Source organism: Tachysurus fulvidraco, chromosome 2, assembly GCF_022655615.1.
Source record: "Tachysurus fulvidraco isolate hzauxx_2018 chromosome 2, HZAU_PFXX_2.0, whole genome shotgun sequence".
Classification (NCBI taxonomy): domain Eukaryota; kingdom Metazoa; phylum Chordata; class Actinopteri; order Siluriformes; family Bagridae; genus Tachysurus; species Tachysurus fulvidraco.
In genome coordinates, this window is record NC_062519.1 from 16894376 (window position 1) to 16906875 (window position 12500).

A 12500-nucleotide genomic window follows, 5' to 3' on the forward strand; every position below is an offset into this window, starting at 1 on the left:
AAGATCTCAATATCATTTCTACCTTCAACACATATGCTGAAGGTCATGAATATAAAGCTGTTATTTTAAAGACAGATGTGACACCACACATGCGCACGGCGAAAAGAAAAACACACGTCTGCATTTCATGCTTCAGGGCCCAAAAAATCTATACATCAACAAGCAGTTGTGTGTATGTAGAGCACACACAGATGAGGGTGAAGCGGAGCCACGGTCAAAGCCATGAGTGTAATGCATACAGAACAAACACAATCCTCACGATTTGTTATTCAGAATTTTCCAGATGTTTTGATGGCGAACTTGACAGGAGATGAAATTTCTCTCTGAAGGTGTTTTTTAAAAGGTTCTCACCAGGGGTGTGTTGTAGAAGAGGCCATATCTCATCCGTGGTAATAGTGAGAAAAAAGCATCCCTGAAACACACCTGTGATGGAAAAAAGGCATGAAAGACACCATCAGCCCCCAACACAGACTGCAACACCCGCTCTATCACTTCATCACTCTATTCTCTCAGCGACACCCACTGACCTGGAGCCTAAAAACATTATGAAAAAAACAGGAAACTTTCTCAATACACTTTAGGTTTTTTTTTTTGGATTGAATATAAAATTGAAAAACATGAAGTCATTTAACAAAAAGGATGGATGGATGAATGGATTGAAGGATTGACAGGTTGATGGGGGATAGACTGATAAAAGATAGATTAATGAATGAATGGATGAATGGATTGAGTGATTGACAGGTTGATGGATAGATGGATAGATGGATGAATGGATGAAAGGTAGGATGGATGGATAGATGGATGGATGGATGGATGGATGGATGGATGGATGGATGGATGGATGGATGGATGGATGGATGGATGGTAGGATGGATGGATGGATGGTAGGATGGATGGATGGATAGAAGGTAAGACAATTGGCTGGATGGATGGAAATATGGATTAATGAATGAATGGATAAATGGATTAAAGGACTGACAGGTTGATGGATAGATGGATGGATGGATGAATGAATGGAAGGTAGGATGGATGGATGGATGGATGAAATGATGGATGGAAGGAAGGTAGGATGGACGGTGATGCTCTAATTCAAACAGTCAAGTGACACGTGCTTTGATTTCTTTGCTCTCTTTTGAGGAATTCAGCAGATTGCAGTCCAGAGATGACGAGAACTGACACCGTTTTACATTCATCTTCATCTGGGTGATTTATTTTGTAGAGCAGTGAAGGATCTTACCCTTTTTGTGTCATAGGTTTTAAGGTGTATGACGTCATAATCGGAGAAAACCCGCCAGGTTTCGCTGAAGAGGTCTCCATAACCATAAAAACTCTAAAAATTAAAAAAAAAAATAAGGACAAAAAAAATGACGTATAAAACATGTATTAAATCAGCGTTTGGTGTCTTTTATTTTTCTTCTTTTATTTATCTTCTGCCACTCTGATAGCAGTATCCGTTTGGTAGCTTTGTTTTGGTCTAAGGAAGTCTTTCTGCCTGATTATTCTTCAACCTCTTCTCAGAACAAGGAAAACAGGAAAGGAAGCCAGGATTAGGTTTGTCTATAAATCATGCAGTTTTACACCCTCTCCTATTTCCTCTCAGCTCACAGCGGCTGGAGACGAGTCCCAGATTCAGCACGACGTCACAGAAACAAACGATCGACTCTTGAGTTTATTTCTACTCGAGTACTAAGAACAGAAAGTGTGAAGAAAGACGGTTTTAGCTTTGAGATTCTTTACAGACGGTTGATCTGCCTGCTGTATGCTTTATCCTGAATACATGTTTATACCTGCATAATGTCTGGGTTTATTTTAATGCTCTTACTTTTCTTTCTTCCTTTCTGTGTAATTCACCATTTATTTATATATTTTTCGTGCTTTTTTGTGTTTTGTTTCATTTCTAACAAAAATAGCTTTTATTTAATAATATATATATATTTTTTAAATGTGTCATACCAATAATCCTTATAATATTAGAAAAGTGTGTGTGTGTGTGTGTGTGTGTGTGTGTGTGTGTGTGTGTGTGTGTGTCTGTGTCTGTGTCTGTGTGTGCGCACAATACCGTGTCCCACATGACGATGTTGATGTCTCTGCTGAATGAGTTGTTGAGGTGCTGAGAGACGTACAGATTGACAAAATCACAGAAGTGATGGTACATGTTCACACCTGGAAAGCAAATATACAAGAGACCTAAAGATGAACAGTCGAAAATAAACAAAGTAGTGTGTTTTTTAAATTCTCTCTCTCTCTCTCTCTCTCTCTCTCTCTCTCTCTCTCTCTCTCTCTCTCTCATTTTCTACCGCTTATCCGATCTTCTCGGGTCACGGGAAGCCTGTGCCAATCTCAGGCGTCATCAGGCATCGAGGCAGGATACACCCTGGACGGAGTGCCAACCCATCACAGGGCACACACACACACACTCTCTCATTCACTCACACACTACGGACAATTTTCCAGAGATGCCAATCAACCTACCATGCATGTCTTTGGACCGGGGGAGGAAACCGGAGTACCCGGAGGAAACCCCCGAGGCACGGGGAGAACATGCAAACTCCACACACACAAGGCGGAGGCGGGAATCGAACCCCAACCCTGGAGGTGTGAGGCGAACGTGCTAACCACTAAGCCAGCGTGTCCCCGTGTTTATTAAATTCAGTCAGAAAACGTTTATGTGAAAAGTGTTTTAGAAGAGAAACTCTAAAATGATCTTATTTGCTCTACGCCCCCCCACACACACACACACTGTTCTCGTTCTCCTTCTCGCACCTTTGTTGTTCAAGTGTGTCATATTTTTTTAAACGATAATCAGATGTATGCTACAAGTATGTTTTAAGTAACTCTGTTTCAATTCAACAGAATATTGCAGACAAGTTGCAAAGAACTTCGAGTCCCATCATACAACCCACAATGGAGATCCCACCTGCATCCAGCTTCATGAAGACTGTGGGTCGCTCTATAATGACATCACAGTGCCCGTCTTCTATGGGATGGAAGTCGAGCTCCGTGTACGTCTGCAGCTCGGCGAACCTGAGGAAAGAAAATCGCTGGTCATCAGAGATGTCTGATTTGCTTGGGCTAAGATGGAAGGTCTCTAACCTAAAAAATATTCACTATAAACTTCAGTATAAACTGAATATTTTGAAGCGATATAAATATCTTCTATTCTCTAGTAACCAGTTGGATGGGAGACATCTTGCAAATTTTGTCTCCCTTATTATTTTTATATCGGGTTTATAATAATATCGTGTGTGGACTGATTTGAATTGTATTGTGTGCTAATTGTTTAACCAACATTTTCTATGTACGTGCATAACGTGTGTAACATTATGAACATCTGGGTCTGAATGATTTATACTTTTATTCCCCAGTGAGAATCTGACTTCCAGTCTAATTTAATTGAATCTGGATTAACTGGAGTTACTCAGGAGCACAAACACTGAACGTTAGTTTAGTCATTTAAAAATTGTATTTACCAGGACTGCAGGGGGCTCTTGTGCTCCCCTTCTGCCTTCAACACCTCATTGTTCAGTCTGCAGTGACCCCCGACCTCCCCTTTCTGCAAGAAATCCTCATTAAACCTGAGAGAGAGAATGAGAAAGAAAGAAAGAGAGAGAGAGAATGAGAAAGAAAGAGAGAAAGAGAGAGAGAGAGAGTTTATTATACTTCAATTGTCTTGTACTAGACAATATAATTAGTCCCATAAAGGAAACGTCTGGAGGCGTGGCCAGTGTCAGTCTCTGTACGGGAGGTGTGGCCAGTGTCTGTCTCTGTAAGGGAGGCGTGGCCTGGGTCAGTCTCTAGTACTGGAGGCGTGGCCAGTGTCAGTCTCAGTACTGGAGGCGTGGCCTGGGTCAGTCTCTGTTTGGGAGGCGTGGCCAGTGTCAGTCTCAGTACTGGAGGTGTGGCCTGGGTCAGTCTCTAGTACTGGAGGCGTGGCCTGTGTCAGTCTCAGTACTGGAGGCGTGGCCAGTGTCAGTCTCTGTATGGGAGGTGTGGCCAGTGTCAGTCTCTGTACGGGAGGTGTACCCTGGGTTGGTCTCTGTACGGGAGGTGTGGCCAGTGTCAGTCTCTGTACGGGAGGTGTACCCTGGGTTGGTCTCTGTACGGGAGGTGTGGCCAGTGTCAGTCTCTGTACGGGAGGTGTACCCTGGGTTGGTCTCTGTACGGGAGGTGTGGCCAGTGTCAGTCTCTGTACGGGAGGTGTACCCTGGGTTGGTCTCTGTACGGGAGGTGTGGCCAGTGTCAGTCTCTGTACGGGAGGTGTACCCTGGGTTGGTCTCTGTACGGGAGGTGTGGCCAGTGTCAGTCTCTGTACGGGAGGTGTACCCTGGGTTGGTCTCTGTACGGGAGGTGTGGCCAGTGTCAGTCTCTGTACGGGAGGTGTACCCTGGGTTGGTCTCTGTACTGGAGGCGTGGCCTGGGTCAGTCTCTAGTACTGGAGGCGTGGCCAGTGTCAGTCTCTGTACTGGAGGCGTGGCCTGGGTCAGTCTCTAGTACTGGAGGCGTGGCCAGTGTCAGTCTCTGTACTGGAGGCGTGGCCTGGGTCAGTCTGTGTATGGGAGGCGTGGCCTGGGTCAGTCTCTGTACGGGAGGCGTGGCCTGGGTCAGTCTCTGTACAGGAGGCGTGGCCTGGGTCAGTCTCTGTACAGGAGGCGTGGCCTGGGTTAGTCTCTGTACTGCAGGCGTGGCCTGGGTCAGTCTCTGTACGGGAGGCGTGGCCTGGGTCAGTCTCTGTACGGGAGGCGTGGCCTGGGTCAGTCTCTGTACGGGAGGCGTGGTGTAATAGAGCCGAGTTTTAAGTGAAACATTTTTACAATTAAAGCACAACCTTTCTACACAACAGTAATTAACTATCGGTTTATTTCTTTTCTACAGTAGATCATTCATGACATTTCACACTGTTTCACACTGTCCATTTCCTCCTCACCACCTTGTTGACTCTTTGGGGTCACTGACCTCTCATGACCCCTGCGGGGCTTCCGGAGGTCCAGATAGAGGTTGGTGGCTCTGCAGTAGCGCATGTGGCTCGTACACTTCAGAGAGGATTCCCCCTGAGACAGGAAACGAACACAAAACAACCTGTCACATTCTAGGACAATTTCTACTGGTCGTGTAGGAATAATAACAGTTTCTTCATAGTCAAAGAAAAAGGAAATCATGAGAACAGCACTGAGAATGAGAGGAAATCCGTTTACAGGAGTTAAAGGCGTGCAAATGGTCTTCATCTCGCTCAGACGCTCTTTAACATAGCCAAAGTCGGCCTGCTTCCAGAAGATTTCCTGAGCCATCTGCACTGTGCGAGCCCTACAGCACACACACACACACATACACACATACACACATCTGTGATTTACAACACCAGTAATGACTGATTTTTTTTTTAGAATGTCATTTTTTAATAAATTAGAAAATGTGCCAAAAAGGCTCCTGAAGTCACTGTGCTTTTTAAAAAATTCGTAATAACTTAAAGTGCATTTATTCGTCTGTGCAGCTAAAAATCATGCTGAAAAATATGAAGTCAGTTATAACACCTGTTACCGTGTCTTAAAATATATAAGTAACCCTGATTTAAAGACATACACGTGTATTGCGAGTTGAAGTGTTCCCGTACACAGCCAGACTGCATTATTTTTGTAGCAGTGATTTATTTATTAAAATCTTCAATCATTTCCTGTTTCTGTTCATGTGCGTTAGTTTTATTGGGCTGCGCATGCAGCATGACTGACTGAAAGGTAAAGACAGAAGCAGCAGGTTGATCTCACCATGCAGAGTCCACGCTGGTGCAGGTCGGGAAGCTGAACCTGTGCTCGGGAGAACAGCTCATCTCATAACCCCAACAAGACTTCTTTTGTGACAGAGCATCCTACCGACAGCACAGAGAAAACACACCGTTACAAAGCCTCTGAGGATACACTTTTTAAGATGGTGCTTCTTTCACAAGGTTTGGATTGAGCTCAACTGAGGACGTTTTTGTCCTTTTTAAAAGTCATACTGGAAAATTCTTTTAGTTTGTGGTTCCAAGTTAGATATGAGGACTATTGTTACAGACCAGAGTGAAAGCAGTTCCAAAAAAAATCACAATCATTTAGAATAATTGTATTTAATTGTGGGTTAGATTAAAATATTATAGATCAACTTAGATATAAAAAAAATGGTACTGGTATCATGATCTCATTTTAATAATTACAAAACTATGTGAAGCATTATTTGCCATATTTATCATCAGACTCAGTTTGTAGTACTTACGGCTTATCAAAGAACATTTCATACACTTTTTTTTTTTTTATAAAGTATTTTCGAAAACCCACACAGAGAATTTCTTACTTTAAATGGACAGAGAGGGTCGTCTCGGCAAACTCTTTCCATGTGTGTGTTGCTGTTCAGGAAGTAAGGGATGTGAAGACTCGGCAGTGTCACAGAGCTGTAGTTCATCTGCGGCTTAGGATCACCGACAGCACCAGACCAAGTGCCGAGAGTAAAGAGCAGCAAAAATGATAACAACGGCATAGTCTCACATACACCGACACGCACAAATCTCCAGCCGTCTGCCTACCTCTGTGTGAGAGAGAGAGAGAGAGAGAGAGAGAGAGAGAGAGAGAGAGAGAGAGAGAGAGAGAGACTGAGACTACAGGGTCCTACAGGGTCTGACTAATGTGCAGGTCTAGGTCAGGCTGCACCGTGGGAACCTGTGAATGAACGGATCTAACTCACTCAAATACCAACACAGGAAGCTTTGGTGACCTTTTTCCTACCATTGTTTAGATTTGCAAGGCTGTAACTTAGGGACTTTCATCAAACTAAAAAAAATGCTCTCTAACCAGATGTTCTGCATCATAAACCTTAATCAATATTGCCTTGGCAGTGTTTATGTGTGCACGTGCGTACGTGTGTGTGTGTGTGTGACCAGGTATAACAGTGTTACTGGAATGCGGTAATCGTTTACTGTACCAGGTGATGTTTACATCACAGTCTCAGTGACTCTGATGCAGCCATGGCATAGCACATAGCACATAGTCTCTAGACAAAATGTTTGCGGTCAGTGAGCGGCGGTTCTGCTGGTGGAAACAGTATAAACATCCAGGATACAATAACTCAGATTCCCACAATTTACAAATGACAGTAAGCAGGAAAAACATCTTAACACCTCAATTCCAGACTCAAGGACAGCAGTGTGTCTATACACTGAAATACTTGTGAAAGTCACAACACCGGTGTAACACACACACACTCACACACACACACGCTCTCTCTCACAGACACACACTCTCAGAGACACACTCACACACAGTCATGTCAGTGCCTATGGATGATGACTCAGTATAATTATAGGGTACATGGATGTGTTAGTATGTCCTTTAAGGGAAGTGGTTTCTTTCACTTCTGTCTTTAAACAGAGCTGTGAAAAAGGTTTCACATGTTCATGCTGAACTGTTGAATATTCTCAAACATCTTTGCATTTCTTTGTACAATTAGACACTACTGCTTATTCAGTCATTGCTTTACTATCACCATTCCAATAACTTGATTTGTCTCCTATCTAGTGTCACTACTCCATAACGATGCTATTTAGACAGCCTACACAGCACACTAGGGCGGATTTCTGGACGCGACCATAATATGAAAATATCCGCACGTGGGATGGATTTAAAACGCACCGCCATAGCGACGGTTTCCGGTAGCTGCGGTTCCCCACAATAACCACCCGTTTTCCGGGTGACCTTCCGCCCCTAAAAAAAACCCAGGATATTTATAAGCCCCAACACAAAAAATGGGTCGTTTGCGGTTCTAAACGTGGTTAAAACCCCACTAAAGAAACCACTAAAGCAGAGAAAAGAATAAACGAACAGTAATAAGTACCACATGAATAACAACGTACCTCTATTTATCAAAGAAAAGTGAAGGGAAGGAAGCAAGTCGGCATCATACCGGAAGAAGCCGGCGTGCAGAGTGCAGGATTCACCACAGGGGGGCGCGCGTTAGCTTCCTTTTATATAAACACACACATTTACTTATTTAACATTTTCATGTAGTTTTTGTTTGTTTTGTTGTTTTATTTTTAGCAAAAATATAGATGGAAATTCTTTTCCTGATTACTTAATGTACCTTAAAACATAAATCACACTTATACACTGACAAACATCCTTGACGTATGTAAATAAAAATGTAAATAAATACAAATATGTTGATATATTAATAATAATCTTAACATTTAAAAATATAACTTTTTTAACTTAAAAAAAATTTACCAATGAAATCTGCAAACATTACACAAGGTCTTAAACTGTGTAGGATTTCAAAAATAATTAATTAGTTCTCATGATAAAATCATTCCAGTTCACCGGTGATATTCTTATACAACCATTTACACTTTAATATAACCTTTATAATATAACTTTTTTTTTTAAATCTATTTAAATGACAGTTTTATTAAAAGTTTTCTCATTTTAAGACCAAAACCCAAATGAACCAAAAACAAACAGGGCAATATTAATTTTATTTACACATTTACACAAAAATGGAACCTTGTCCGTGTATATTATACACAAGCCTAAGATAAATGTGAACTTAAAAAATTATATACAAAGAAAAACAAAAACTGGTCGCTCTGTTATAACGTAGGGGCGTTTATTTATGTTGCTGAATCCGCTTAGTTCTCCTGTGATGAAATGTTTCTCTCCTGATGGGTCTGTCATTTTCAGGTAAGCGTCGCCCTTATTCGCAAGGGCTCACTGAGGAGTCTGATGACGAAACACGATGTACATCAGACGCTTTGTCCGTGATGAAGACCTGAAGAAAGGTCTTCGTCGCTCTATTACAGGTCCAAAGACAGGGAGAATTGATGCCACAAAGTTGAATGGAAGTTGTTTTAGAGGCTCATGGTGGTCCAACACCTTAATTAATCACTGTGTTTGTATTGTTCTGCTCATCATTTCATTAGAAAGCCAATGTGTCCAGTGGTAATGAACAGAACATCTGAGACACAAGAGGTACCCCATTATAGCTTTGTTTCTTTACAACAGTAATGATTACATAGGATGAGACAATCATTCTCAATGCACGAGTGTTATGACCATGTATTTTAAGAGAGCACAGCTTTCTTTCCAAAAGAAATATATATCTAGTCTTTTGCACTCTATAGAGACTGCCAGCGTTCCTTCATTGCTCGCAATGAACTGATGTCTGTAAAGTGCAAGGCCTGAAATTTATAAAGTCGCAGTACGTGTTTTTGATAGTGTTCTAGCTCTGTCCTAATCACACAATCCAGAGATGCCTACAAAAACTGAGAACAGCAATACTGTTGTGCAAATAATCGGACTAGGATTTTTTTTTTATATATATATATATAAGGCTTCTGTTTTACAGTTTTCCGGCCTGGAATTTAACTTCATCCCCTCCAACAAAATTTGGGTTAATTCTGCCCCTTGGGGCATGAACACATACTTTGTCATGACCAAGTGAAGGTTTGACTATATTTAGTCATTGCTACTGCAATGCTTCAAATATATCAAATTGCTCCTTCAACATGGGTGTTATTAAACGTATAAATTAGCAAAGAGCGAGTAAAAGGCTTCCATCTTAAATGTTATCTTAAAAGTGCAAATTGATGCGCATGGAGTCGAGATCCACGCTAAGAGAAAAGAGCTTGTCTGTTTTACGTCTGCTAACGATCGCTGAGGAAAAAAAAGCATTAACGTTTAAGATGCCTGCTCCCACAATCCCATAAATAACTACAGATTATAAAACTGATCCGGAAAATACAGAGCACAAAGGAGGAAAAATACACACGTCCGTGGAACCTCCTGCCCACCACCAATCAGATAATTTGTCTGTTTACAGTAAATGCACTTCGATGTCCTGTTGTGTGTGAGAAAGATGCTATTTCTGGTTCTTGAGCAGCTCGTCGATTTGGGTCTTGTACATATTCTTGACGTCCTCCAGGTCGAGCCGCAGCTCCTCGGCCTCTTCTGCTTTCTCTCCGTACATCTGCAGGATGGTGTTGTGTCTCTGCTCCAGGTCCTGATAGGAGGAGCGCAGAAGTGCAGCACAGTTTAATTATCAGGGTACAGTAATATTTACTTTTATTGCATTAAAAAGTTCTAATGCTAGTTTGTAGGTCAGACACCATCAGGATAAAAACCCTGTCGATTAAGTCAGTTTCCAAGGCTAAGATTATTTACATGTTCTAAAGCAAATATCCAGTCAAATATTTAAGCTGCACAATACGTCAGAAACAGAGATATGACTCGTCGCTCAATACAGGAGTAAATCTGTGTCGTTTTGCAAACCGGTGACAAAACAGCTGGACACTTTCCCCTCAGATCCCCATCAAACTCCTCATGCACCTTCACCTTCTCTACTTTAAGCTCACCTTGAGCTGCACTCTGAGCCTGGGGATCTCCTTCACATTGTCCTCCAGATCATCGTTCTGATTGGTCAGCCGCACCAGTTCTTCCGCCATTGCAGAGCGAGTCCTTTCAAGATTTGAGATCTCCACCTTTTCCACCACAAACGAATATTAGAGAATATTTTATTAAGGAAATGACAGTAATAACTATGTGAAGCACACACAGAGAGGAACTGTGCATGTGTGTGTGATTTCTACCTGGAGCTGTGCGATTTCTCCCTCCCGTAGTTTGAGCTGAGATTGCAGGTTCTCAATGATGCTGGAACCTCCGCTTAGACGTGCCGCGTCGTACAGGCTGCTCCCACCGAGGGTCACAGAGGCAAACGAGTGATCAGGAGAATCTTCCTGCTTTCAAAACAGTTTAAAAATATATATATCTTCCATAAATACTATCAAGAAATTACAGTTTACACTTAAAGGGACAATTAGAAACAAAACAGCTCTTTAACTACCTCAGTACTACTGATATTGTAATGTTGATGTATAATGGATAACAACGTAGAGTTTAAAATAACAATAAGTCGTTGTCAATAAGTGTGTGTGTTAGGTAGCTGGGGAAAATAAGGCTCAAAACACTCGTTAGTCGTCACACCATTAATCTTCAAACTAGGTATTGAAGGTGATGAGACAGAAGTCTTTTCTTTTTTTTTTTGTTGTTTCGAATGTAAAGAGGTCAGTATATTGTCGTGGCTAATTTCAGTCTTTAAGGAACGGAGAGAGTTTTTAAATGTACTGACGTGGGAGAGCAGAGACGTGTGTATGCCGCTGTGCGTATCCACACCACTGATGGAGCTGGAACGAGAGAGAGATGGAGTGGAGGATGAAGGAGGCTCAATCAGTGGTGCACTCAGCGTCTTTCGCTCCTAAACACAAACACACACACAAGCAGAAAACGATTACAAGTCCATCAAATCAACCCTTGGTGGTATTGTAAATATTACGCTATTATTTGGAATATTGCTAAAAGGACCTTTTATGAATGTTTGTAAAAGGGTTTATGAATGCAATGATGATCTCATGCTTTGTCCTGGGTATCAGAGCACCTTTGCTAGTTATGTTTATCATCCCTGAAGCCTGGAGCTACAATCCATTATTTGTCATCATAATAGTTGACTGACACATTTTATGAAATATCTTCCAGGTGAAAATATCTATTTTCCTACATAACTGACAGGATGACACCTGAACTATTAATTAATGAAGTAATCGATTAATCAATCAATTCATTAATTAATTAATTGTGTATAATTAATGCTTATCCATCTAAATAAAACTCCAAACCTTTTCCTTCAAGGCTTCTTGTGCAAGGTAACATTTCTTCTTCTCCTGCTCCACCTTCACTTTCTCCATCTCAAGCTGATTTGTTAGCAGCAGCTACAGAATCATATGAAAGAAAACAAGAAACACTCAGTCAGTCAGTCAGTGAGTGAGTGAGTGAGTGAGTGTGTGTGTGTGTGTGTGTGTGTGTGTGTGTGTGTGTGTGAGAACAGACCGTACCTTCTCCTTTCTGGCCTCTTCCAGAGCTCGAGTGTACTCGCCTTTCAGATTCTCCAGTTCAACACGCTCCCTACATCACACACACTTAGTTACACAAACCCCGATTTGTGTGTACAATAGTTATCACACACTAATTATAAAAATAAAAAAAGGGGGAAATGGATCTGATCCTTGCCTTCACCTGCTTTCTCCTTACATTAGAAGTAATCTGCACAAGATATTCTTAAGATAAGTTGCTTATCGTAAGACTTCAGATGAAGCAGGGACTTGAGTCTCTCCTCCAGACAGAACCTATTTACCTGCTGCTGTCGTCCTCCAGGTTTTCGCGCCGAGTCTTCTCCACGTCCAACTGACCCTGCAACCTTCCCTTCTCCTGGCGCAGTGTGGAATTCTGGGACTCCAGTGAAGCCAGCTGAGCCTTGATGGCATGCAGTTCCTCAGTCACAGAGCGCTCCTTCTCAACGGCAACAGCAAGCTGGGCCTGAGCCTCGGCTACTCCGGGCACAAGAAGAAAAATAAAGAGGAGACATGTTGGTTATTCCCTATGTATATGTTAGAGCTTGAAATTAAATCAGCAGTAAACATGATCAGCTCTGAAACT

General features: G+C 41.9%; 2 protein-coding genes across 7 annotated transcripts in view; both read right to left on the reverse strand.

The window, feature by feature from the left end:
- eogt (EGF domain-specific O-linked N-acetylglucosamine (GlcNAc) transferase) overlaps window positions 1-7975 on the reverse strand; it is an 11189-nt gene extending 3214 nt beyond the window's left edge. The window contains exons 1-10 of one of the 4 annotated variants that reach the window (XM_027155796.2): window positions 7874-7975; window positions 6322-6552; window positions 5760-5860; window positions 5193-5301; window positions 4954-5048; window positions 3471-3575; window positions 2918-3024; window positions 2060-2163; window positions 1238-1330; window positions 352-423 (exon numbers count right to left, since the gene is read on the reverse strand). In XM_027155796.2, coding sequence (XP_027011597.2) covers window positions 352-423; window positions 1238-1330; window positions 2060-2163; window positions 2918-3024; window positions 3471-3575; window positions 4954-5048; window positions 5193-5301; window positions 5760-5860; window positions 6322-6504 — 969 coding nt within the window. In that variant the 5' untranslated portion in view covers window positions 6505-6552; window positions 7874-7975. The remainder of the gene's footprint in view (window positions 1-351; window positions 424-1237; window positions 1331-2059; window positions 2164-2917; window positions 3025-3470; window positions 3576-4953; window positions 5049-5192; window positions 5302-5759; window positions 5861-6321; window positions 6553-7873) is intronic. The other 3 variants (XM_027155799.2, XM_027155798.2, XM_027155800.2) reach the window with 3 other exon arrangements.
- Window positions 7976-8472: 497 nt separating this feature from the next.
- tmf1 (TATA element modulatory factor 1) overlaps window positions 8473-12500 on the reverse strand; it is an 11861-nt gene continuing 7833 nt past the window's right edge. For 2 of the 3 annotated variants that reach the window (XM_027155793.2, XM_027155795.2), the window contains 7 exons: window positions 12199-12391; window positions 11900-11969; window positions 11684-11776; window positions 11140-11265; window positions 10601-10750; window positions 10367-10492; window positions 8473-10014 (listed from right to left, as the gene is read on the reverse strand). In XM_027155793.2, coding sequence (XP_027011594.1) covers window positions 9874-10014; window positions 10367-10492; window positions 10601-10750; window positions 11140-11265; window positions 11684-11776; window positions 11900-11969; window positions 12199-12391 — 899 coding nt within the window. In that variant the 3' untranslated portion in view covers window positions 8473-9873. The remainder of the gene's footprint in view (window positions 10015-10366; window positions 10493-10600; window positions 10751-11139; window positions 11266-11683; window positions 11777-11899; window positions 11970-12198; window positions 12392-12500) is intronic. The other variant, XM_027155794.2, reaches the window with a different exon arrangement.